Source organism: Cryptomeria japonica, chromosome 5 (genome assembly GCF_030272615.1).
Source record: "Cryptomeria japonica chromosome 5, Sugi_1.0, whole genome shotgun sequence".
In the NCBI taxonomy this organism is placed as follows: domain Eukaryota; kingdom Viridiplantae; phylum Streptophyta; class Pinopsida; order Cupressales; family Cupressaceae; genus Cryptomeria; species Cryptomeria japonica.
Window position 1 is genome coordinate 841347617 of NC_081409.1, and position 27111 is coordinate 841374727.

Genomic DNA, 27111 nt, shown 5'->3' on the forward strand with positions numbered 1-27111 from the left:
GAGACTAAAGTACAATGGATACATGATAAATGAATTAAACGTGTAGAATCAACAATCTGAATCAAGCAACTATTAACTTACCACCTGAGCGTTGATCTCCTCTTGTTGTTTTTCCAAATCAGATTTTAATTGGCTTACAACTGCACCCTGTCACACCCTGACAATGTATTAAAAGAGTATTATCATATACAACTCTAGATGCTAGTTATTGTGATTAAGCAGGACAGAAAAAATAATAATGTGCATTACATCAATAGATACTGTATATAGAATTAATGATGAAATTTACAGAGATAACTAGAGTTCCAAAAAACAGTGATACAAACTGACTATTACTATACACAAGTAAGATTTATGGAAGCTTGATAAAGATATATTATATAATAATTATAGAAGTACATGTAACTCATTTCAGAACAAGCCTCAAACTACAATTTACATAAATCACCATGTTATTCATTATGGATTTCAATTCAGCATTACCAATGGAACAACAAAAAATAGTTAATAAACTCACTTCGTCTGAAGTTTTCAATATACCAAATATCATTAATAGTAGATATATTTTTTGAGTTACTAAGGCATACATAAGGGTCTCTTTAGAATGCATGGGATCACAAAACCCTACTCGTCCACAATACCATATGATTCAGCATTTTTAGTCATGGTCACAAGGGTTCACTTGTCAAAAGGTGCCATATTTCTGAACAGCCCTTAACGTTCCTTCCCTCATGTCCACCTCAGTGAAACTTGTGCATCATATGTAAAATGTTTGAAGATGTTATAGAGCATATACATATTCTGATTTTCCCAAGTTAAACTGTTTGAGATCCCATTAAGAGAAACGATATAAAATCTAAAAGGATAAAATGAAACACTGCAGACATGAAGACCAAGTTCAGAAACAAACAAATAAATGCTTAGCACTCACTAGAATACTATTTACATGAATCATCCCATGAAAGCACACAGTGGCATTAAATATACAGGAGATGCTAATATCAGTCCACCAATGATGACCAGCACCAATTAACTTTGAAAATTCCCAGATTATCAATACTTTCTAAATATAATTAAATAGCTTTCATTTATTATTTACTAAAAATAGTTTGAAATGTATATCAAGCAAGACCACAACTTTAAAAAGTTTTTCACTAGCATGTCTCAAATAGTGCACTAAAATTAAATTTGGCAGTAGCTAGAAATTGTTAGGGCACAATGAGAATTATCAGTCAGGAAAGCGAACTCTAAGAAACAATAGAACGAATGTATGAACAAAAAGTGGCAACTTGTGGAGAACTTTCCCAAGATAATATTTCCTGCAGTTTTACTCCATGGCCAATTTCTCTGTACTTTTTCTCCAAAGACCCTTCTTCCAATCCCTACTCAACAAATCTATCACTAACCTTACTACTCATGTTAATTAACCAGCAACAAAACCAATTTGATAATATAATTTCTTTCATTTGCTCAATTTGCAAAATCCAAGATCATTTAAACAGGATAGAGAAAAATGCCTAACAAAGGGAACAATGAAAAATTTCAAACCCAAAGAACAATTGCTTGGAATAAAGAAACAAATAGGTATTTTCATAGTGACGTGCATTATAAGAAATAGAAAATAAAGAAAGCAGCAAAACAGGCAAACAGAGGTCCAAAGAAAAAAGAGAATAATCAAACCGATGAACAGTATACGATGGCTTTCCTGCCTGCAAGGCAGCTCAGATAAGTTTGCTAGAATATTAAAAAGAAACAGTTTAAAAACAAATTTAAACCAGTCAACACTAGAAGCAAACTGAGGAACCAGCCAAGAGACATTTATAGTCAACACTAGAAGCAAACTGAGGAACCAGCCAAGAGACATTATTGACCATAAATGAAGAAAAAGTATCTTACTTAATATCGTGCTCTTGTGATAAGCCATACATTCATAAAACCCAGTGCTCACTACAAACTGGACTAGAGGAAGGTCAACAGGTCACCTAGCCTTTGAGAGTTGATTCATTGAAAGACTAATTAGATAGTCAGTTGAAGTTGATAAAACCTTGACAATTTAACCATGGACCCTAGTGTTGTGACGTTTTCACACATCGTCCCATTGCAAATGGTTACCCCCACTTTTTACTTGGTAGCGTAGTTGTCTTAGCTTAGTCATCTGGCTTGGTGGTAATTTTGGTATCTTTAACCTCTTGCTTGTGAGGGGATGCAATGCATTGTCATCAAGATGTGATTAACTTAGGCAGTATAGCAGTCGATAGGTCTCCCTTTGAATTGATTTGGAGTTTTTGCAGCTCTTAATGGTTAGATGATAGGTGAGTGCCAAGATATTCATCAAATGAGACTTCACAATGTAGCTTCTAAGTCGAGTCGAGATATGGGTCTCAAGATAGAAGAATAGTCAAGCAAGTGGGGCACTCTAGGGTCAAGATGTGGAGACAAGGATCGATCAAATCTAAGTGCATTGAGAATGGATTTCAAGAAGATTATGAGTGAAGATGAGGGAAGTGTGAAAAAGAGTATAAGTTGTTTTCTGTGGATTTCCAAGAGGAAATTCAAGGATGAAACCCTCACCTAGGATGAAATCAACTTCATGTGGAGATAAGGTTGAAGTGCAAGTCCACGACTTTCCAAAATCCACAACTATGAAGTGAGGCAGTGACTTCTATCCTTGACTCACTAGAATCCATGACTTCGATGTTCATTGGGTCAAATTAAGTGAAGGTGGCGAAATGAAGTGTTTGCCCTCCATATCCACAATCAAGAACTAAAGATCAATCAACTGAGATGAAGTGCTTGATGAAGATGATTCAATACTTATAATGATTATGAGAAGCAATGTGTTGACGTGGCTAAAATCGTATCGCTACAACTCTCTCCGGCTAACACAGAATAGAATTTACTCACTGAGTAACCTATCCTCTCTTGTATAAGGAAATACCTAATGCTGTTTCAAATTGATCAATGGGGGTGACCTCAATGTTTCGACTATCAAATAATGACTGCAGGATAGCTCAACGATCAGATGTGTTTTGCTGGAAACACAAAGGGGACTTACGGTTAGGTAGAATCGGTTTTGTTCGTACGGGTTCCCTAAGACTCTACAGTCTTGATTCCATCAGATTTTATCTTTGACATGATGATGTTTAGGCTTCAACTTTGATTAAAAAAAAAGAAAAAAGGAATGGGAAAGAGATAGAAAATATCTAATTAATCTATCTAAGATAGCATATTTAGGAAAATAGACGGAAACGTTAAAAAACAGATTTAACATTATCGGCTAATAAAGCACAATGTTGTAAAATCTAGTACAATCTTCAAAGGGAGTTGGATTTTCATGCTACTAAACATAAATGCAGAATTTGGCATCCATTCATTTGATGTTTAACAACCGAACTAAGCATATAAATTGGTTCAGACTAACCACGCAGGGGGAAAAGGCAATCAGCCAATCCTTAATGGAATGAACACCAAGGTTTCTGTCAAATATTATCCTAAAAATACTATCTGAAAACAAAATACATAATAGGAAAATTAAATGGTGAAGAAGGAGACCATGCACTCACAAGGAAACAAGACAGCTTTAATTTCCATTAATTCTACATAAATTTCGCCAGAGTTTCAGTAACAATCTTAGACTTCTTACAAAAAGAGGGAGAAATAATCCCTTATATAGATTTCCAAAAATGGATGAATGGCCAAGATTTAATCTTAAAAGTGCCCCAAATTCATCCTACAAACTATGGCTGCCCATACCTATTAATAAGGAACAAAATATCCCCTACCAACTACCAACTAACTAATAACTACCCAACATAAAGTTGCTCCCCACAAAGTGCACTTGCACGGAGCTCAAAATCCGCAATGACTTTGGGTAGTTGAAAAGAAGTAACGAGCTTGGAAAAGTGCATTTGGAATTTAAAAGAAACGATTTAAATTTATGAAAGCACGTTTTCCTTACCCAAGGCAGATTCTTTCACCAAAAATTCGATTTCCTCCTGCAAGTACCCTTTCCAGATGTCTCGGTTTGTCACGCGCTCTTCCCGAACATATTCCTGAAACCTTACGCAAAGCAGGAACAATTCCTTATTAGAAGGAATGGGAGGATTACGCATTTTGAACCGAGAGCCCTCTAGATGAGTGTCCACTATTCTCAGTCGCTCGCGCCAATCTGATTGACGATCCTCAAAACACAGTATATCTGCATGCAGCCTGCTGATGCGTTCTATGTCTTCCGCAGAGTATGTGGTTTTATCGACCCTCAACCTGCCATTCCATAGCGACACTACATCATCACCTCCCATGCTATCCTTCCAGCCAATGACCAATGCCTTAAGGATATCCTCACCGATGCTCTCAATACAAGACAAGTCTTCCTCGCACTCCTGAGTTTTTCCGACGGTGTCCGCCATGTCCATCTTCATGTTGACAATCCAATACCATTCCATAAAGGTGTTGATACTATGGAGATCTAGGATTGTCTGCAGCGTGGGAATCTGAACATGAGTCCAAAAGAGAGCCCTCATGAGTGGTTGAGCCATGCCAATCGTCTCCTGGATTTTGGCGTACTCTTTCTCTACCTCCACCATCTTTAGTCGGGTTGAATGTATTTTGATTGTTACTTCAAATACATCATCGATGATTCTCTTCCCTCTTGCCTTCATGCCCTGGATCCATTCTCTAACTGCCTTGGCGGTGTCGTGCACTCCTTCAAATTCAGCTGTAATTTTTGTGCCAACGCAAGTGGAGGAATATGGGACTCAACAGTATGTTGCAGCGGTCTTAACAGGTGGTCTACGTATCCCTCGGCTTGCTCAGCACGAGCTCGATACATATCCCTTTCAGCGGTTATTTCATCTAGCTACCTAAGCATATTTTGCACAGAATCCTTAAATTCTTCTTACCTGTTCTTTGGTTGTTCTCCCTATCGGGATGGATGTGATGCTATAGTCGGCTAATGCAACTTGATCTGATGGTTTGTCTGTGGGCGGAGCAGCAATATGAATTGTCCAATTCCTTTGCTCATACTTGGTGATCCTGGAGTAAGTTCTTGGCTTTTTCTTTCCTTTGGCTTTTACTTCTCCTATCCAAGAGAATATGTCCTCCAGGTTAATTGGTGGCTTGACAGCCGCTTTTTGTTGTGCCCGAGCTATCAACCAGTCGTGAGGGATGGTTTGTCCTGATGTGACTACCAAATCCCCACTTTGCTCTTTGGATGCCTCAGCTAATTCACTGCCTATCTGTGATTGATCGAACATGGAAGGGGGATTGGGTGCAATATCCGGTCCTTTACTCACCTTTGAGTTTTCTCCCACCTCACTAAGCAACTTATGTGTAGCTTCTAGTAGTGGCTGCCCCTCAATTCTACTGGGTTCTTGGGTTCTATCTTCTTCCTTTTCTCCCTCAACTGTGGTGTCATCCTTGTTGTCACCTTCCTCCTATTCCAACTCATGCCTGCTCCCTTGCGTGGGCTCTTGTTTGTCAGTCCCTTGATCTGGCACAATCTCTCCATCTTCAACCTGATTTTCAGGTCTCCCCAAACTAATGATCCGTGTCTCTATTTCTTGCGCACTTTACGTCTGCGGATCATTTGCCTCTGACGCAATTGGATCATTTTGTGAAGGTGGAGTTGGTAGATGATCAAGCTCGACTACATCATCATCCGAACTAGGATCCTTGGATGAGGTAGTAACTTTTGGCCTCCTGATTGGTATTTTTTCCCTTCTTGTTCTTTTTGATGTCCAAGTTCCCCTACTGGCCCTTGCCTTCTTTCTTTTCTTTTCAGGTTTTTCAACCTCCTCCCTTAGCGCACTTGATGTCCCCTCGTCTTCTAAAGACTGGAAATCCAGACTACCCATCATATTATAGGTAAATTGGGTCCCCTCATGGGTTAGCCTCTCTATCTGTTGGGATAGCCAATTGTCAATGTATCTTCTTGGACCCTTCATGACGGCCTCAAAGTCCGTGATTGGGTCTTTGACTGCCTCATACTCCTGAATTTACAAGCAGTCCCCATAGTCGGATACCTGATCTAGAACCTGGCGATACTCATAAAGTCACATTTGTTGAACACTCAATCTTGAGTATTCCTGCCGGCAGACCTCAAAGTCGTCTGGACAATTTTTCCAATATCCCTCTATGGACGCCTTAGCGTTGTAATGCCTGCCATAAGCCTTCTTTCCCAATCCAGCAAGATCGAAGTACTTCCTAGGGAAGTGCTCCTGCAAGCAATATGATGCCAGCTCGTTGAATTATTCCTCGGCTTGTACAAAATTCTTGAAGTGCACATCAAGGTTGCCTATGATCATAGGGAATGTGAATCCCGACTGCTTTTTGTCCCTAAGTATGTTGCCTGCTAGGTGTGCCTATCTTGCAACCTCCATGAGGACTAATCTGTCTGATGGGTAACGGGGAAGTCGATACGGTGTTCCCTCAAAGCCTAAAATTCTGATGTACGAGAATCGAGGGAACTGAATGAACCACGCACCGTACTTCCAAATCAGTGTGGTAGCCTGCTTTGATAATCTTATGTGTAACCCCCCTTGCATCAATCTGACCATGCGCATTGTAAAAGCGTCATTTACACGCTCATACTGACCAATTGCATGCACAATGTTGTTTTTCTCTCTATGAGCCATGTTATAGTAATGCAATTGAGGGTAGCAGTCATACACTTTCAACTGATTTGGCTTGTTCCCAATCTCACCCTTTTTGATCAATCCTGGTAGCGGCCGATGCCGAGCAAACATATAGACTAAGTAGGAGTTCATGGTGAAGTATTTTTTTTTCTCGAGGTCAACCGGTTGTGTATGAATGTTGTCACTGATCATCTGAGCCCAGTCAAACTTAGCCTTCCCACTGAAGACTTGCTCGGTAAAATAGAACATCCACTCCTCAAATAGGTTGGAGTGGGGAACTCCCATGACCCAGTTGAGTAAGGTAACCATGTCGCCATATTCGTTGTTGAACTCACTTTTGCGGGTCTTTTTGTCGATCCTAGTGCTTGGGGCTTTTCTTTCTTTAAGCCATTCTTCATTTATCAGTGTTTTGCACTGACTAGGACTCATGTCATAAGCGAGTTGGGCTTCGTCAATGGTTACTGTAGTGGCACGCTCAAGAAGCGGGATATCAAATGTTTCTCCAATAGCCTCAGGTGTGAAGTCAGCCATTACCATCCCCTTTACCACCACTAATCTGGTTTCAGGCTGGTAGTGATTGGCGGCTTCAACCACAAGCTCATAATTTTGTACTGTCGGTGGGAAACCAATAGCCTGAGCAATACCACTCTCCAACATCTGTCTGGGTTTGCCATATGCATTGGGAGAGTGCACCCTGTTTTTGAAGTCCTGAATATCTCTGTGCCCGAGGTTTGTATCCCCTATATTGTCCCAACTACTTTGGACTTTTGACTCTTTGATCACCCCCCCTGATATTGATATTTCATTTTTTCGAGCTTACAATGGATGTCAACTCTGGAGGTCTGCAATGCTCCTGACGTAGCGGGTGCCTTTGAAGATTTTGTCGCCTACCTCGGCATTTATCCTACACACCCAGACACACCAAACAGATTTTAATGCGAAAATACAGGTTAATAATGCCCGAAGACGACGTTAGTATACAAAATTGTTAAACAACTAGACAACTTAATATTTGAAAACGTTTTGAAACAGGCTTTTTAAACAATTTAAATTCTATGCTGGGGATTAAATGCAATTTGAATTTGAAAATCAGTCATTTTGGTTAGTTGTTGGTTTAAGCAAATTTTCAAAATGTTGCTCTTTATGCTGCTGATGACAAAAAAGTTGCAAATGTTATTGGTTTGTTTCAGCGTTTAATTTTTCAATTTTGCTTGTGCTAATCGTTTTGAACGTGCGTTTTGAAAAGATGATTCTACGTTTTGCCGATTGGAACAAAATTCCTAAATTTTGCCTAAGTCTGAAGATTTTTTTGGCTAGAGGGCCAATTTGACAGTTAATGGTTGCGCTGATGTTCGCTTGGGTTGTAATCTTTAAAGTTTACTTGCATTGCCATTTACCTTCTGACCCTAGGTCAATCAATATAGCCAATCACAATACTTTAACCACTTGGAGGGCAACGTTTGTAACATACCTAGCGTATTTGAAGAGATTTGAACCATGAATGTTGATGGTGCGATTTTGACTAACCAAAGCTCTGTCTAGCTTGGAGTTCGGATGGATTGGCAAAGGGTGCAATTTTATCTCTCGTTTCACCCCATGCTTTCAAATTCGGCCTTCTTTCCCTTTCGCTTTATCTTCTCAACGCTCAAACTCCTAACTGCTGCATCTTCTCTCTACGAATTTACCAAAATTTCCCTACTCGGGACCTCAAGCGAGGACGAGACGAAAAAAAATGAAGAAAGGGGGCCCCTGTCGACGATGGGGAGTGTGTGCAAGGCACAACACAATGCAACACCAAGTCAACCTCACAATGATGCTATCTCCCACTTGGTGAAAACAGTGAGCTTAAGATGTGAGAGTGAGTTTGTCCACCACCTCAAGGAATCCACGCCTGGGCATAATCCACGACCTAGGGACCTTGAGGGTAATGTTGAGTAAAGGTGGCACTAAATGAATTCATCCTTAGAATCTTCCAAGTTTGCAAGCATAAGTCTTAGATGATCAACTTGAGCAAGTAAGAATGAAGGCAACTTGAGGTAGAAGTCATTGAGCACATCCATGAAGTGCTAAAATCCACGACCTAAGGGGTTAAGTGAGCAAATATGTCCTTGAGTTGCTAAAATCCACAAGCTAAGAGAGTCCATGACTTGAAGATCTTTGAAGGTAATAATGATGAGGAGTTGTGCAATCCCTAAGTCTTGATGAGTGATGCTAAGCTTGTCTTGAGGTAGGTTGAATGAAGAAAACTTGATGATGAGGATGAACGATGATGATCAATCCATGAGGTGCTAAAATCCACAACTCAAGCATGAAAATGGCATGATTGATCCAAAAAATGAAGGAGAAACAATGAACCCACTTAATCCTTGATTTGGAGAATGAGGATCAACAATATGATGAAGCGAAATTAATTGACCAAGTGTTGGAGTTTGCAAGTTTGAATAATGATGAGCCATCCATGGGTCTCCAAACCCACAACCCTAGGAAATCCACGAAGTAGCAAGAGCCACCACCCTAGGAAATCCACAAAGTAGCAAGATCCATGACCCTCCAAAATCCATAACCCTAGGAAATCCCACAAAGTAGAGAAATCCACGACTTGGAGGTGGATAGCAGTAGGTTTGTCCATGGGCAGACAAAATCCACGACTTAATGAGAGTAATTCCAACATTATGATGTCTAATCAAACAAGAGACCAAACAAGATGGAGGAGTGGGTGATCAAGGCAAATCAGACTTAAGATGCAAATTGTTAGAAGGAAGATATATGTACTGATTTTAAACAATTTCTACATCTGAAAATGCACATTTCCAGACTATTAAAATGAAATCAGAACTTGTTAACAACCATTTATGTGTTTGTAATCCATTCACAATCATAATTAGGTGTTTTCTCTGTCTTTCATGTCTGATGCAAAAGGCAATGCATGGAATGATGGTGGATGCAAGTGAAAGAGCTCAAGCAATGCATAGGGATGATAACCAGCAAGGCAGAGGAGGAACATTCAGAGATAACTTCATCAGCAAACAGCAAATTGCAAGGAGAGAAGCACGGGATGATTGAATTATGGTGAAGGACATCTCAGCAGCTTGCAGAGGTCAAGGTTCAAGAAAGAATATCAGCATAGCCAGTGAAGAGGTGCAGATCATGATCGGATGCAAGACTCAGCAAGATGGTGAAGGAGTCGAGATTCACTAGCATGAAGGATGAGAAGTGCAAGAGACAATATCATCTATCTTCACAGACAGCAGGGAGAGAACTTCACAATGATGCAATGGAAGACTCACAACATCTAGATAGAACAATGAAGAGGAGGAAATTAAGCAATTATGTTGAATTTCGTCCAGAAATCCAAGATTTAAGGCTAGTACACCATGGAGATATCCCTACATCAATATAAAGGATCAAGGTCAATAGCGGTCATGAAGAAGAATTCCAAGGTTGAAAGGTGAAATACATCATAAGATGAATTCCCACGCATGAAGAAGGATAAGTGAAAATGATCAAATCAGATAAGATGATGCAATTCAAGAATAACTCCCACTATCGTCACATTCATCAAGGAGCAATTTGAAATGTTGAGTATCAAGAGATATTGCTCAACCACAAACACTTGTGATGAGTTACAAGGAGTAAGCTGAAGTGGTAACAACTCACCTTCATTCATCAATCAAGGTCAACATGTCCAAGTTCAACGAACTTGACTCATTCAAGAGTGGAGCAAGTGACACATGTCACTTCATCAAATATTGTTTATCTTACCTAGCCTCAATTCCTATTGGTTAGAATTCAATGTTGAACATGTGCCCCTAAAATGTAATTTTATCATTGATCAAGCATTGAATGTAATGCAAAGTTAGTTAAACTAACCCTAATTAGGGTTTTATCTTGTAATCTTAGCCATTGATTTGGATTTGATCTTGGCCATTCATTTGTAAAGGGAAGTCTATATAAGGCTTGCTGTCCTCATTTGTAGGGGTTGATAGAGAATAGTTGATCAATAGATCATTAGTAGTTAGAGTAGACTACGAAGAGAAGGCAGAAATTGTTGCAAGGCATGTAAATAAATATACTTTTCATTGAATTTATGGTGGATAGTGGTGTTTCTTTTACATATTGCATGGTTTCTTGTTATAACCTCAAATTAGATAAAGTTCATTGATCATGGTGGATGCTTAAGAAGATATTGTGATGAATTCCTCTATTCATACTTTTTGTGGTTTTCTGATTGTAAGCCACATTGCAAAGTTAACCTAAACCTTATTATTATACTAAGTTCAATTGTGGATACTTGTTCAAGTTGCGCCAGCATTGGGTGTTTGGGTGATGTATTCGTAGTATGAAAATCTTCTATTTCCTTAGAAGATTGCATCAAGTTTGCGTAGTTGTTGTCATCATAGCGAAGCAAACATTGATTTGAGGGAGTTTGTCTATCTAATTAACATTCATCATCATCATTGATCTTAGGTGTTAATGTTTGCGTACGCTGCAGGGGATTTTATTTAACTGTGATGGTTGTGCTATTGTCTTCATTTGTTCATCTTCCTTGTGATCTGTCGGTTTCTTCTATGTAGTTGTTCACCGTCACTGTTCTGCGTCCTTGCTGGCAGCGGTTTTTTTCATATATGTCTCTGCTATTCTTGATTGTGCACCTTTGAATGCTTTGTATCTCCGTTGGTTCTTCTCCTATTCTCTTTGTATTCCTTCGGGGAAGAGATTCTTTTGTGTCCTCATCCTTGTGGCTTTCGTCAGTGTTCATTTGTGTCTTCGTCTATGTGGCTCATGTTGGTGCGGGAGGAGTTACGGTTTTCTTTGTAATTGTCGCCGAGTTTATGACGTCTTAGCTTTCCGCCTTTCTCCGTCTCGAGTTATCTATTTCGTGAACTTGTTCTTCTTTAAGAGGAGTGTTTTTGCAGGTTGTCGACGTGAGCGATGAAATTCTTAAGAAGGACAATATAAATATACGTGTTGATGATTATTTGTAGAGTAGTTGCTTTTTAAGAAATGATATCTTCTTCAGAATTGTTGCATCTTCATTGGTCTTTCTGTATTGTCTCTATGTGTTCAATTTATGTGTGATTCTTTCATATTATAGAAAGGTTATATGTCGTATATATGGTAGAAATCATCATTTTCAGAAGTTTTTGGCTTATACTGTTGATTGTCAAAGTGAAAGCATTGTATCAAATTTGTGCCAATAATAAAGATTGATTTTTGGTGTGGCTGGGTTTTTCAACCTCAGGTGGAGGGTTATCCCAAGATAAAATTTTGTGTATCTTGTTCTTGTGAGATTTTCTAAGTTTCAGATTTTTGTGTCTTACCTTTCTGATTCTATCTTTAACATGGTATCAAAGCAAGGTCTGAGGCCGTCTCCCTCACAGGAGGTCTCAGGATTCTGGGAGGGTTGCTTGTTTATTGTTTGGTGTTATTCAAACTATGTTTTTTTGAAGACTACACCTTTCTCTAAGTTGCGACTTCATTTCTTCCTATTTCGGATTTCTTGAGCGGCCCTACAAAACTCAATGGGATCTCTGCAATGCAACTGATCTGGGTATCACATTGTGTGAGGTCCACTTTATTGTTTTGGAAAGACAAGATCACGACTTCTCTGGGTCGTTGCTCTTATATGGCATCTGCATCCTATCAGCTTGTATTTGTTGTGATCATTTATCACATCGTTGTCATTGCTATAATCTACAATCTCTGCTTTGTTCAAAGGAAAGAACACTCAATATGTGGTGTATTTGAGCTATCATTATGTTTCATATTGCTGGAGGTGTTGGTCACTCTACTGAGGGGAGATTTGGAATTGCGGTATACTCCAACATACCTCTTGATCGCTACAACACTGAAAATATTAAAATTGAGACAAGAGGGCTCTCTCAATGAGAGGGCGCAAACTGCAAGGAGATTTTTGTTCTAATCTCAAGATGGTCATATTCCAAGGATCATGGTATTTTCAGCTTCAGAGGGACCTGACTTTTCAGCTTCAGAGGAAGCCTAACATTTCAGCTTCAGAGGGAGCTTGACATTTCAGCTTCTGAGAGAGCCTGACATCCAGCTTAAGAAGGAGCCTATTATTTCATTAGAGGTAACCTTGGACGAGGAGGTCAGAAGGTTGATATCAGGTTCAGAGGGAGCCACGTCGTCATGAAGATTTGGTTAAAGCATTTTTCTCTGTGATGGAGAAATTTGAGGTGAAAGCCCTTGTTAATGAGTTCTCTGTGAGGGAGAAGTTCGAGGTGTAATCCCTTGCTAATGAGTTCTTCACTATGAGGGAGAAGTTCGAGGTGCAATCCCTTGTTAATGCATTCTTCTCTGCAAGAGAAGTTTGAGGTGAAAGCCCTTGTTCCACCCTCTGCGAGTAGGCATTGTGGAACCACCCTCTGCAAGTAGGCATGGTGGTAATGCATTCTTCTCTGCTAGAGAAGTTTGAGGTGAAAGCCCTTGTTCCACCCTCTGGGAGTGGCCATGGTGGATGTCATGTTGAGAGACTCCATGACAACATCACGTTGAGTGACTCCGTGATGAGAGCTTGTGTTTATTTCACTCATGAGAGTAGCCATGGTGAGCACCATGTTGAGTGAATCCATGATGCTATCACATTGAGAGAATTCGTGATAAAATGTTGCTTTTTACACATATGGGTGTAGCCATTGTGTTTGTCATGTTGAGAGACTCCATGACTTGAAAATCAGAAAATAATATCTCCTTTGCTAAGAGGGAGTGTTAATGTTTGTGTACGCTGCAGGAGATTTTATTTACCTGCGATGGTTGTGCTATTGTCTTCAGTTGTTCATCTTCCTTGTGATCTGTCGGTTTCTTCTATGTAGTTGTTCACTGTCACTGTTTTGCGTCCTTGCTAGCAGCGGTTCTTTTCATATCTGTCTCCGCTCTTCTTGATTGCGCACCTTTGAATGCTTCGTGTCTCCGTCAGTTCTTCTCCTATTCTCTTCGTATTCCTTCCGGGAAGAGATTCTTTCATGTCTTCATCCTTGTGGCTTTATTCATTTGTGTCTTCGTCTATGTGGCTCATGTTGGTGCGGGAGGAGTTACGGTTTTCTTTGTAACTGTCGCCGAGTTTATGACGTCTTAACTTTCCACCTTTCTTCGTCTTGAGTTATCTATTTCGTGAACTTGTTCTTCTTTAAGAGGAGTGTTTTTGCAGGTTGTCGGCGTGAGCGATGAAATTCTTAAGAAGGACAATTTATATATATGTGTTGATGATTATTTGTAGAGTAGTTGTTTTTTGAGAAATGATATCTTCTTCAGAATCGTTGCATCTTCATCGGTCTTTCTGTATTGTCTCTGTGTTCAATTTATGTGTGATCCTTTCATATTATAGAAAGGTTATATGTCGTACATATGGTAGAAGCCATCATTTTCAGAAGTTTTTGGCTTATACTGTTGATTGTCAAAGTGAAAGCATTGTATCAGATTTGTGCCAATAATAAAGGTTGATTTTTGGTGTGGCTGGGTTTTTCACCCTCAAATGGAGGGTTTTCCTAGGATAAAATTTTATGTATCTTGTTCTTGTGAGATTTTCTAAGTTTCAAATTTCTATGTCTTACCTTTCTGGTTCTATCTTTAACATTAGGAGTAGTGTAGTCTTTCTCAACCCTTATCTCTTTTATCATTTTTTGCAAGTCGAAGTTGAAGTCCAAGTTCCAGCAAAGTTCAAGTATAAACGTAAGTCCCCTTGTGATTCCAGCAAAAATCACATAAACACACTGAGTCTATCCACATATAAAGTCAAGACCTGACTATCGGAAACTTGGAGTCCTCTCGTTTGATCACATAGTTTAGCATCCGAGAGGTCTTTGTTCAGGAGAGGATAGAATACTTAGTATTTTATTCTATGTTACATGAGGTCATAAAAAACACATCAACACCGAGGTTAACAACTTCCCCTATTAAACAGCAAATAATAATCATGAAACAAATATAGCCATCATTTATGAGTAATATCATAAAATACACAATAAGGAAAAGTTAAAAACTACAAATTATCAAATAATATTGAAAATATCCTACAAAAAGTTAATCAATGTCATGCCTGTTAATTGTACTTTTACATAGTACTAAGGTTTAAATTCAGTATTTTAATATGTGATTCATCTACCTTTCCTGCACTCTTCCCTCCCATGTAAATTTGGTTCAAAATGTCTTTGAACTGCTGGTTAAGAATTCGTTAGATTGGCATGGCTGGTTGCTGACAATAAAATTGTTGGGAAAAAAGGAAAAGGAACTTAAGAAAAAGGAGCAGAGACAATTCCTAGTCATGGTTAAAATATCAAAATAACAGAGTAAAACTATGTCAGAGAAAAGTGAAAACCATTAAACCTCACAATAAACACATTAATAAACAAAAGCATAATTACAGCAAGATAAGAAAAAACTGTATTTTCGGACATCACTTGAAATACAAATACCAAAAGCAGTTCAAATGCTTATAATTTCTAAGAATCATACTCTTTGCATGTCTTGAAGTTTCAACACATCTAATACACAAGAAGGCAAATAAATAATTTGTTGTTTTCAGGCAGGCTTGCACATCATCAATGAAGTTTTGTATATATTATAATTAACACTAAGGAACTATTGTCTAATCTCATTACCTGTTGATTGAAGGCCTCTGTGAGGGATGAATTTTCCTGAGCTAATGATTCTGTTAGTGTCCTTGAAGCATCAAGAGCTCGTTGCAGAGCAAATTTCTCTTGTGTCAAATCTTCAATATGCTGCCATATATGAAAAAATAACCCGCAATCATCATAACATTAGCAATCTAGTTTTTTAAAAACTATTTCTATAAATATAAACTGCCATCTGAGTTACTGATTTTCAATAATTTTATTTCGACAAACATCAACTAACATCCAGATCATAATTGACACATATATTTTAAATAATTTAAAAAACCAATACAACCCAACATTCAAGTTTGTTTCTTCCAGCTTCCTGCATACTTTCTTTGTAACTTTAGTGGTCCCTACAACAAATGATAACTAATATGATAGTACAATTTTATACGGAATCCAATAACAGTTATTGTGTTTACTTGCTTTACTACTAAATATGTACTTATTTTTTTAAGGTGCACTTGTTTGAAATCCCTTAGATTTTGTCATTTTCTATCTTGTCATGATTCCAATTGAACTTAACATAGCTTATCTAGGTAACTAAGTTCTGCCCTGGATTATAGTTATATGATCAGTTTTTTTCAAAGTTGCACAGACATGGATATGGATACAGATAACGATACGGATACAGCCACTATTAGGACACAATTTCTAAGTTATTAGGTGAGGTTTTCATTACTCTAAAAGCAATCGACACATAATTACTACATAAGTAATTATAAGTTGATTTAACAATTTACAATGTACAAACCATGACCTATATTTAAATTATCAAAAATGTCATTTAAATCTAAACTAAAATAAAATAAAGTAAAATTTAAACATAAATTGAAAAAGAAAAATATCTAAATATATTAAAAATAAAAAATTTATATAAAACTAACTAAATAATAATAGACAATATTAATATAAACTTCAAAAATAAAAATTGCATGAATGAAGTTTTTTCAATTAAGTTTAGGAAGGTTCACATAAAAGTTTTTAAAAATCAAATCACACAGTATCAGACATGGCTGGAAAGTTAGTGTTATTTGGGCACATGTGGATAGATTACCTAATGCATATTCGAGCTATATCCATATCGGGTACAGCGGTATGCACGCCCAATAAGGGGCATGCATGTATCCGGCTACTTTGGTTTTTTTAAAGCTTGCTATGTGATGCTTCTTATAACTAGGAGGATGAAAAGCAGTGATAAGTTTACGAAAAAGGCTCCTTAAAATAATCTTATAAAATCTTTGTGAATCTTTCCTTTTTTATAAAAATATTAATTTTTATTGGCAAATCTTTCCTTTGTTTGGAAAATAATTTAATTTTATTGGCAAATTTATGCACATCACTAGAACTTTGTAAAAAATCTTGACTAATAATAGGAAAGTGCATAAATTACCATGGTGAATTATTCTTTTTAAAAAAAAAAAATTGAATTCCTATGGAAAAGTAGAGGGCCGGGGGGGTGGCAGCCACCAGCTAGGTCAAAGGGTAGCACCCCCTCATGGGGTTCAAGGGGCAATGCAACTTGCATGGGTTGAGGGAGCAGCGGCCCTTGCAAGGGGCAGCATGTTAGGTCCCGGAGACAACTGAGAGGGGGGGGTGAATTAGTTGTCTAATAAATTCAACCAAAATTAACTTAACCAAAACTTAATGCTTAATACTGGTAAACCAAACTTTATGCCAATAAACAGTCTTAACAGTTAATTGCAATAACGGTAAAGATTAATGCATGAGACAAAAAGACAACAACATCCACAACACATAACACCAATGTTTGTACGTGGAAACCCTGTAAGGGGAAAAACCGCGGTGGGAGGCCTTAACAACAATCAAATGATACCACTACAGATAGTATGTGTTTACAATATGGATTCTGCACATGCAAAAAGGCCAACTACCTAGAGCTCACTGCTCAATCACAAAATGAGAGTCACACTGACTACAATTGGATGGTTAAATCCAATGATAATGTACAGCACAAAATAGCATCTTCATATGCTAGATTTAGTACCGGTGTAGTTCTGATTGCCTTCACAAAACCCTCCTTCAACCTTCAAATGATGTCTACGAGTATAGCTCTGCTTATTTTCGCATATACTCTATTACAAATCTTTTTCCCAATCACCTATCGATCTTACAAATAAGATCTTACATATATACGATAACCTAATACCAATTGAATAGGTCGGCTCACTAAAAGATATTACAATAAGATTAATTACAAACAAATCAATATCCGATGCATGATGTCGGCTCAATGCATTTACAACAATAATAAATCATCTCCATAACGTGTCATGCTGATCTGGAATAGATAAGTCTGTCGGTGCTTATCCTGGACCTATTTGCCGGTAACAGCAAATATGCAAACCCGAATAAACAAATGACCAAATCGCCAAAACCAAGTGATCGAATAATGTCTTCGCCATAACCAAGTAGTTTCCAAGTCATTCCAAGTGCCGCTGAACAATATAATCTGTCGTTGAACCAAATACCAATTTCTTGCATAATTCTCTGTCTTGCCGGTCAACATAACCAAAATCTCCAAGTGCTGATAAGTGTTGACAAGTGATGACAAGTTTGACAAGTGTTGACATCAATAAGAAAACTATATCATCATATCCAAAATACCAACAATCTCCCCCTTTGGCATTGATGGCAACACAAGATGGAAAAACCATCAAAGTGCCAAAACAGAAATACCAAAAACCAAAAACCAACAATCTCCCAAAGAGATCATTAACCAAAAATCAAAAATACATAATATCTCTTCCCAAAGGATAAAGTCTCTCCCCCTAGGAATAACATGTGTTATCCATGTGTTTTTCCATATCAATCTCTTCCCCTTTGACATCAAATGCCAAAGCAATACAAAACCAAATACAAAATACCAATTCATTCAATATACCAACTACTCCCCCTTAGAAGTAGCTCTCTGTTAATTATGTCGGTTGATGACAAACATCAACTGTTTAAGTCTCTACCGGTGGGGGTAGGACTCCAAGTTGCTCTCTGAGATACTCAAATGTTTCCTTAGGCAAAGGCTTAGTAAAGATATCTGCAATCTGCTCTTTAGTATTCACATAAACCAATTTCACTTCTTTTGCTTCAACATTCTCCTTTAGAAAGTTCAGTTTGATAGAAACATGTTTAGTTTTAGAGTGAAGTACCGGGTTCTTTAATATATCAATTGTTGTTGTATTGTCACGGTAAATAGTGATAGGTTCTTTGCAATTCACTTTGTCTTTTAACATTTGCTTGATCCATAATACCTGTGTACAGTTGGTTGCTGCTGCAACATATTCTGATTCTGCTGTTGATAAACTTGTACAACTTTGTTTCTTGCTCAACCATGAAATTAGTCTGCTACCAAGAAAAAATGCTTCGTCGGTGGTGCTTTTTCTGTCATCCAAATCTCCTACCCAATTAGCATCTGTGTATGCATATAGGTCAAAATTTTCATCTCTAGGATACCATAAACCAAGATTTGCAGTGCCTTATAGGTACCGGAAAATCCTTTTTACTGCTGATTCATGATTTTCTTTACGATTACTATGAAATCTTGAAACAATACATACTCCATTCATAATATCAGGGCTTGTTTGTGTCAAATACAGTAAACCTCCTATCATAGATTTGTATCTAGTCGGGTTAACAAGTGTAGATTCATCCTTCAAAGATAATTTATCATTTGTAGTCATAGATGTGCTTACCGGTTTACAATTCTCCATGCCAAATTTCTTTAGTAATTTTTTCAAGTACTTAGATTGACATAGAAATATACCTTTATCAGTTTGTGAAATCTACAATCCTAAAAAGAATTTTATCTCTCCAATCATAAACATTTCAAATTCTTGCTGCATTTTGTTAGAAAAGTCTTTACACAAACCATCTTCTCCTCCAAAGATTATATCATCAACAAAAACTTCAATAACCAAGATGTCATCATTAGTCACTTTGTAGTATAGATTGCTATCAGCATTACCTTTTGTGTAACCAAGCTTCAAAAGATATTTGTCCAATCTTGCATACCAAGCTCTAGGAGCTTGTTTCAATCCATATAAAGTTTTCCTTAACCTGCAAACCATGTCTTTGTTATCTGTCAAAGAAAATCCATCAAGTTGTTCATGGTAAACTACTTCTTCAAGATCTCCATTCAGAAATGCACATTTAACATCCATTTAATATACTATATAGTTCTTGTGTGCTGCAAAAGCCAATAACAATCTTACTGCCTCAATTCTAACTACCAGTGCAAAGGTTTCATTGTAATCAATTCCTTCTTTCTGAGAATATCCCTTACACACCAATCTTGCTTTATTTCTGATTACCATGCCATCTTCATTAAGTTTATTTCTGAAAACCCATTTAGTTCCAATTACATTTTTCTTTAGGCCAGGAAACTAATGACCAAGTGTTATTCCTTTCAATTTGTTCCAATTCATCTTCCATTGCTTTAATCCAATATTTATCTTCACATGCCTCATTTATTGATGTAGGTTCAATTTGAGAAATAAGACATACCTCTTCATTTCGCAATCTTCCTCTAGTCATAACTCCTTGAAATTTGTTTCCAATTATCTGATCTTCAGAATGATTCAATCTTACATACCGGGGTGTTTTTGCTGCTTGTTGTTCTTCAGTGACTGTTGAATCTCCAAATGATGCCGGTGTAACTGGATCACCATTCTATACCGATGTATCCATAATGGATTCATTTGTGATTATCTCAATTGCCGATTCAGAGTCTAAGTACCTTGAATTTCCTCTAAATTGTTCATCAATCTTCACATTTGCACTCTCAACAATTTTCTGCAATCTCTTGTTAAAACATCTATATGCCTTGCTCTTTAGATGAATAACCAAGAAATATTCCTTCATCACTTCTAGGATCAAATTTGCCAATATACTCATCTCTTCTAATATAACATTTACTTCCAAATATTCAGAAATATTTAAGAGTAGGAATATTACCAAACCATAGTTCATGTGGGGTCTTACCGGTTTCTCCTTTGATGTGAACTCTGTTGAATGTATAAACAATTGTATTGACCGCTTCTCTCCAGTATATATGAGGTAGATTTGCTTCTGATATCATACTTTTGGCTGCATCCAAGATAGTTCTGTTTTTCCTTTCCACAATTCCATTCTGTAGGGGTGTCTGGGGTGCTAACAATTGTCTTCTGATCCCATTCACTTCACAGAATGCATTAAATTCCTTAGATGTGAATTCACCTCCTTGATCTGATCTCAAACATTTTATTTTCTTATCGGTTTCATTTTCAACCATCACCTTGAATAGATTGAATTTTCCAAATGTTTCAGATTTTTCTCTGAGAAAGTAACCCAACACATTCTAGAATAGTCATCAATGATTAGCATAAAATATCTATCTCCTTGTATACTTCTAGTTCTTGCTAGACCACATAAATCAGTGTGAATTAAATCAAGAACATTGTTAGACTTCTCCGGAATACTTTTGAAAGATGCTCTAACTTGCTTTCCAAATTGACATTCCTTACTGTTGTGACGTTTTCACACATCGCCCCATTGCAAATGGGGACCCCTGCTTTTTGCTTTCTAGGGTTTGTTTTTAGGTTTTTTTTAGGGTTTTGTCCATTAGCCTTTGCATTTTGAGTGTCGCCAAGGGGATCACCTAGATAGCAGGTTCTGCTTGAGTTAGGTTGAGTTGAAAAATGGCTAAGTCTGAAAGTCCTGATCCTGAAATTTGGCTAAGTCTAAGAGTCCTGATCCTGAAAATTGGCTGAGTCTAGAATGTCCTGATCCTGAAAAAATGGCTAAGTCTGAAAGCCCTGATCCTGAAATTTGACTAAGTCTGGAAACTGAAAAACCTCAAAAAACTAGATTTTGCAATATAACTCCTGGAGGTCTGAAACCACTCTCAAACATCCTGAAAGTATATATGGAATATAACTTATACTTAAATGTTATATTCCATAAAAATTATCCTGATAGAGAGTTCAAAAAGTCAAATTTCGCTCATGTCCCTCACCAAGGGTCCAAGGCGAAGCGCTCCTGTCCCTCACCAAGGGTCCAGGGCAAAAAAGCTTATTTGAGTCATTCCTGACCTTGTTTGGTCAAATTGAGACATCAAAGGCATAGTGGAGGACGAAATGAACGTGATAGAACATCCAGACGTGATTAAAAACAATGAATGATGGAGTTTTTGCCTAGAAGGTCAAAAGTGCTCCTGTCCCTCAGTGAAGGACCAGAGCGATTTTCTCTATATGCACAATTTTAGACCTTTTTTGGACATTAACTCTTATTCGTAGCGTGAAGTAAGATGAAATCTTCCCTAGCAAAGGAATTTCGAGATGAAAAGTGAGACAATTTGGCTTAAAAGGCAAAAAGTGCCCCTGTCCCTCACTGAAGGACCGGAGCTTGAATTTCAAATTTGCACTATCTTTGCAAGGTTAAAATGATTTTACGATTTGAAGAGGTCAAGGGAAGCATGTTTTGTCCATTGAATATAATTTAAGCGGTCCACAAAGGAGTAAATCAACCCAAATGACAAAAAGTGCTCCTGTCCCTCACTGAAGGACCATGGCGCTTTTTCAAGTTTCTCCTTTTTGTTTGAGATTTTGAGACAAAACTTGACTTGGATAGGAGGGAGCAATGATGTTTTATGCCTTAGACGCAATTGAGGGGTTTAAAGAACAAAGAAATACACCAAGATGTAAAAAAGTGCTCTTGTCCCTCTGCAAGGGACCAGAGCGATTTTCCAAAAAGTGTAAATTTCCTGCAAGGCCAAGGCAAGTTTGTGATTGAAATGAATGGAAGAGGACATGATTAGCCCGTTGAAGATAATTTGGAAAGCTAGCAAAGGACGGATAGGCTTGAAATTGCAAAAGTGCCCCTGTCCCTCTCCAAGGGACCAGGGCGAAAAACATGTTATCTAGCTCTCCTCTCCAATTTTGGACAAATCTAGGCCAAGGCGCAAGTTTGAAATGATGTTTAAAATGCTTCGAGGTGGAATTGAGATGCAAGAGTTGCAAATTTTGACGACAATTTGCAAAAGTGCTCCTGTCCCTCTCCAAGGGACCAGGGCGCAATTTCCAAATATGCCCATTTACCTTGCATTTTGAAATGCTATTTTTGTTTCCAGGACTCAAGAAGGAGTGGGGAATGATATTCTACGCCTTGAGGGTAATTTGAAGTTGATGTGATCAAGAATTTGTGCAATGGACTCAAAAGTGCTCCTGTCCCTCACTGAAGGACCAGGGCGATTTTTATGAAATCAACAATTTCCCTCCGAGATTATGTTAAGGCAAGATTATGCGAGATAGGAAGGATCTTCTAAAGCATGGTGAACAAAGACTTGACTTCAAAATTTGAGAATCCTAGCCTAAAAGTGAAAAAGTGCTCCTGTCCCTCACCCAGGGTCCAGGGCGAAAATGTCCTAAGGAACGTTCCTCCTAGAGATCAAATGAAAAAAACTCAAGACTCCAATCAAAAATGCCATTTTTGATGCCTAGATGAAGTGTTGGCAATTAAAAATGAGGAATGCAAGGCCTAGATTGAGAAAAGCGCTCCTGTCCCTCTCCAAGGGTCCAGGGCGAAGTTATTGGCATTCTTTATTTTTACCATATTTGGGCGTTAATATCCTCCAAATCGCATTAGATGCCAAATTGCTAACTTTGGAATATTTGACAAAATTAATTAAATTGGCATTTAATAAATTAATTTTGGGCCTCAAAAATCGAATTTCTATTATAAAGGCATTTAAAATTAATTTTTGTGAAATTAAAAATTAAATGTGGAGCGCACAAGGCATTATTTTGCCTTTATTTGACAAGTCGGCCTACTCCTTTTGAGGTTTTATTTATTATTTCACCTTTTATTTGCTAGGTCGGCCTCAACAAGGATCAAGGTAAGCGCTCTATATATTGGAGGTGTTTTTCCATCATCCAAATCATTCAATCATTCTTTCAAGTGCGAATTTGGAGAGCAAAAAGGAGGGCGAAATTCATTTTGAAGGCTATTGGAGAGGCGAATTTCTTGCTAGCAAGTTTGAAGGTGAATTTCCAGATTTTGGAGAAGCTAGTGGAGTTTATTCTTTTCCAAGCTAGAGGAGGCATAATTCATCCAAGGGAGGACTATAATCTAAGCTTGTCCATCAAAATCCGGTCTTCCTTCATTTTTCAAGGTTTTGTACTTAAATACTCAAGGGGAGGTATGGCGAAATCATCTTGACACCATTATTGAAGATTTGAATTTTGAACTTTTATTTTGAAAATTCTAAGTTTGGCATAGTTAATTAGGAAATGATAACTCAAGATTTATCATGAAGTTTCCTAATTAAAATCTTAAATCTTCCTTTTGAATCCTAATTTCTACACTTCAAGATATATTATTAATTGTGAAATGTTGTGTAGGCATCAAATGGAGATCCCGGAGTTGGAAAATCAAGCCAGATCAAGGATGGTCTCCTCCAAGAAGATCAAGCAAGGACAAGGGCGACCTCCTCCAGTCTAGCATCGACAAGGATGGCTTTCTTCGATCAAACATCAACAAGGGCGACCTCTTCCAATCCAGCATTCCAAGGCAAAGTACATCAATCATCCTGCAAATCAAGGACACGAGAAGTCAAAGCAAGGGGTTCGTTGAAGAAGCAGATAGTTCCAGATGAATTAATTAAAGCTAACTTCTCAACGTTACCAAATTGAATATCTACCAAGTTACAGGTGTCAGACAAGGTGGCATCCTAGTCATCACTTCTCCAGTCAGTGTGGTCCACCTCAGCATGTCCGGATTCAATGTACCTAACTCATGGAAGGTGGCACAAACTTCGATGTACCTACCCCAGCTATCCATTGGTCGATTTTTCCAGAGAGGACATGTGTCCAAGCAATACAATTTTTTCATTGGTCAAGCATTAAATGTTATGTAATGGTTGTAACAAACCCTAATTAGGGTTTTCATTGTAAAATCTTGGCCATTGATCTCGAATTGATCTAAGCCATCGAATTGTATTGAGGGCACTATATAAGCCCCGGCTTTTCGTTTGTAAAAGTAATAGTTGGAAGCAGTTAGAAGACAGATAGAGAGTAGTTAGAAGGTGATTAGCTAGTTGATAGAATAGCAATTAGAGTAGAGTAGAGAGAGAAGGCAAAGATTGTTGCCAAGATGTTGTTGTAAAAGACTTGTAACTTCATTGAAGAAATGGTGAAATTTATGGGTCGATTCGACAATTTGCATGGTCTCTATACTTCTCGTATTTGATTTCATGTTATTAGATGAGTGGAAGAAATGTGCTTGATTGATGGTGGAATTCGTATATCCATACTACTAGCAGTTTGTTGATTGCAGACTTGCCTTGTGTAGTCAACTGGAATCATTCAGCTTAAGCTTAACTTCAATTGTCGCTTCTTCATTGATATGCATCAACCTGATGGTGTCTATGCCTGCAGTGATGATTTGAACATCATAAAGCTTTCCTTCGAAGATCGCACTAACCTTGTGGAGATGGTCCTGTGATGTCAAAACAAGACTTAGTTAGAATTTCATCAAAGATCATCCATTGCTCTTACATTCTTAGTGTCAGAATTAGATCCTTTCCTCACCCTCATCTTTTTCTCTTTTTTCTTTCTAAGGCAGTAAGATCCTGTGTTCCAGCAATATTCAAAGCAAATCAGAAGTTCATTCATCAAGTGTAAGTCCCCTTGTGATTCCAGCAAATCACATCATACCACAGAGAGCTTATCCACACGTAGAGATCCTACAACGAAGAACCTTGAAGTCATCCTGATTGATCCTTTTCGCGATATCTTCAGCATTCAGAGGCTTTATTCAAAAGAGGATAAGGGACCTTTAGGTATTTTATTCTGTGTTTGGTAGTGTACGAAATACACGTCAACACTTACATACCGGATTATGAGGTTTAACAATCTTAGGTAAATCTCTAACTGCCTTGGTAGTACTGATTTTCACAATGCAATCAAAGTTTACATAACAAAGTCTTTTATGTCATAACCAACTTTCATCAATATGTGCAATCAAACATGCTTTCTCATTGTTGTTCAAATGAAAGATATTACCTCTAGTTTGATTACCAGTTGCAATTTCCAAACCAGTTCTTTATAAGATTTTGCCTTTATCATTCTTGAATTGTAACTAAAATCCTTTCTCGACTAATTGACCAACACTCAAAAGATTATGCTTCAAACCTTCAACATAGTAAAACATTATTAGTATTGTGCTTACCATCAAAAGATATAGTGCCTTTTCCTTTGATCAAACAAGCTTTATCATCTCCAAACCTTACTAGACCTCCATTGTAATCCTGAAAGGTTAAGAATTTACTCTTATCACCAGTCATATGATGTGAACATCCTGAATCAATAATCTATTCATCCTTATCTTCAACTTTAGCTGCCAAGGCCTGCTCTACTGGTTGAACAGTAGGTGTCGGTTGATCTTCTGTTATAGCAACAAAAGCCCATCCATTGTTTGTTGGATCTTCATCAGAATCATCAGTAACTCCTTCATCAACATAATAACGGGATTTGTCTCAGTTCTTCTTAAACTTGTATTTCTGATAGTCAGGGTTAGGCTTATATGTTCTTTTAGCTTCTTCTCTTAATCTTGCATGTCTATCAGGACATCTAGATGTCATATGACCAATCTTATTACAGTTAAAACATTTAAAGGGTGCTTTACCTTCATACTTACTTCCAATTGGACCTTTAGCCATTTTCCTTGCAAATAGTGCTTCAAGTTCTTCAAGTTCTTCATTTTCTCTCCTGCTTTCTTCAAGTTCTCTTGCATAGAAGGCTTTCCAATCAGATTTGTCAAATGATGATGATGCTACTAAAAGCTAGATCTGTCTTGATAGTAGTAACAGGACCAAATTCCTCAAGCTCAAAAGCTGAAAGTTTTCCAACCAAAGTGTCTCTAGATACTGATGCATTAGGCATTGTTCTTAATTCATTTATAGCAGTAACTTTCATTTTATATGCCGGTTTATAGCAGTAACTTTCATTTTATATGCCGGTGGCAAAGCTCTTAAAACTTTAGAAACAATCTCATCTTCACTTAAGGTTCCTCCACAACATTGTATACCCAAAACAATTTCATTTAATCTTTCCATAAAAGCATAAATTATTTCATCTTCTTCCATTTTCAGACTTTCATACCTAACCCGGAAGCATTCAAGTTTTGCAATTTTGACTATGGAATCTCCTTCATTCAGTGTTTCCAGTTTGTCCCGAATAGCTTTAGCAGTAGATCTATCTAACAATCCCATGACTTGTTGATCTAACAATGTGCTCAAAAGTGCTTCTCTTGCTTTGCAATCATTTTCCTCATCTTTTCCTAAGGTTGGTGGATTAGGCTGATCGGGAGTAGGAGCAGGATAGCCATTCTTTGTAACCTCCCATATATCCTTTCTAATGCAATTCAAGTGTGTCTCCATCCTGATCTTCCATATGCCATAGTTGGTTCCATTAAGTTTCGGACTGTCCTTCTTGAAATAGTTGGTAGCCATTGGATCTCCTCAAGCTATTAAACTTCTGCAAAAAGAGAATATGGCTCTGATACCAATTGTTAGGTCCCGAAGACAACTCAGAGGGGGGGGGTGAATCAGTTGTCTAATAAATTCAACCAAAATTAACTTAACCAAAACTTAATGCTTAATACTGGTAAACCAAACTTTATGCCAATAAACAGTCTTAATAGTTAATTGCAATACCGGTAAAGATTAATGCATGAGACAAAAAGACAACAACATCCACAACACATAACACCAATGTTTGTACGTGGAAACCCTGTAAGGGGAAAAACCACGGTGGGAGGCCTTACCCACAATCAAATGATACCACTAC

At 37.7% G+C, this 27111-nt stretch overlaps 1 protein-coding gene across 5 annotated transcripts in view; it reads right to left on the reverse strand.

The window, feature by feature from the left end:
• The window catches only part of LOC131042062 (protein BLISTER), a 93892-nt gene that overhangs the window by 22116 nt on the left and 44665 nt on the right, over nucleotides 1-27111 (reverse strand). For 4 of the 5 annotated variants that reach the window (XM_057975367.2, XM_057975366.2, XM_057975365.2 and 1 more), the window contains exons 4-5: nucleotides 15254-15373; nucleotides 82-147 (exon numbers count right to left, since the gene is read on the reverse strand). In XM_057975367.2, coding sequence (XP_057831350.1) covers nucleotides 82-147; nucleotides 15254-15373 — 186 coding nt within the window. The remainder of the gene's footprint in view (nucleotides 1-81; nucleotides 148-15253; nucleotides 15374-27111) is intronic. The other variant, XM_057975364.2, reaches the window with a different exon arrangement.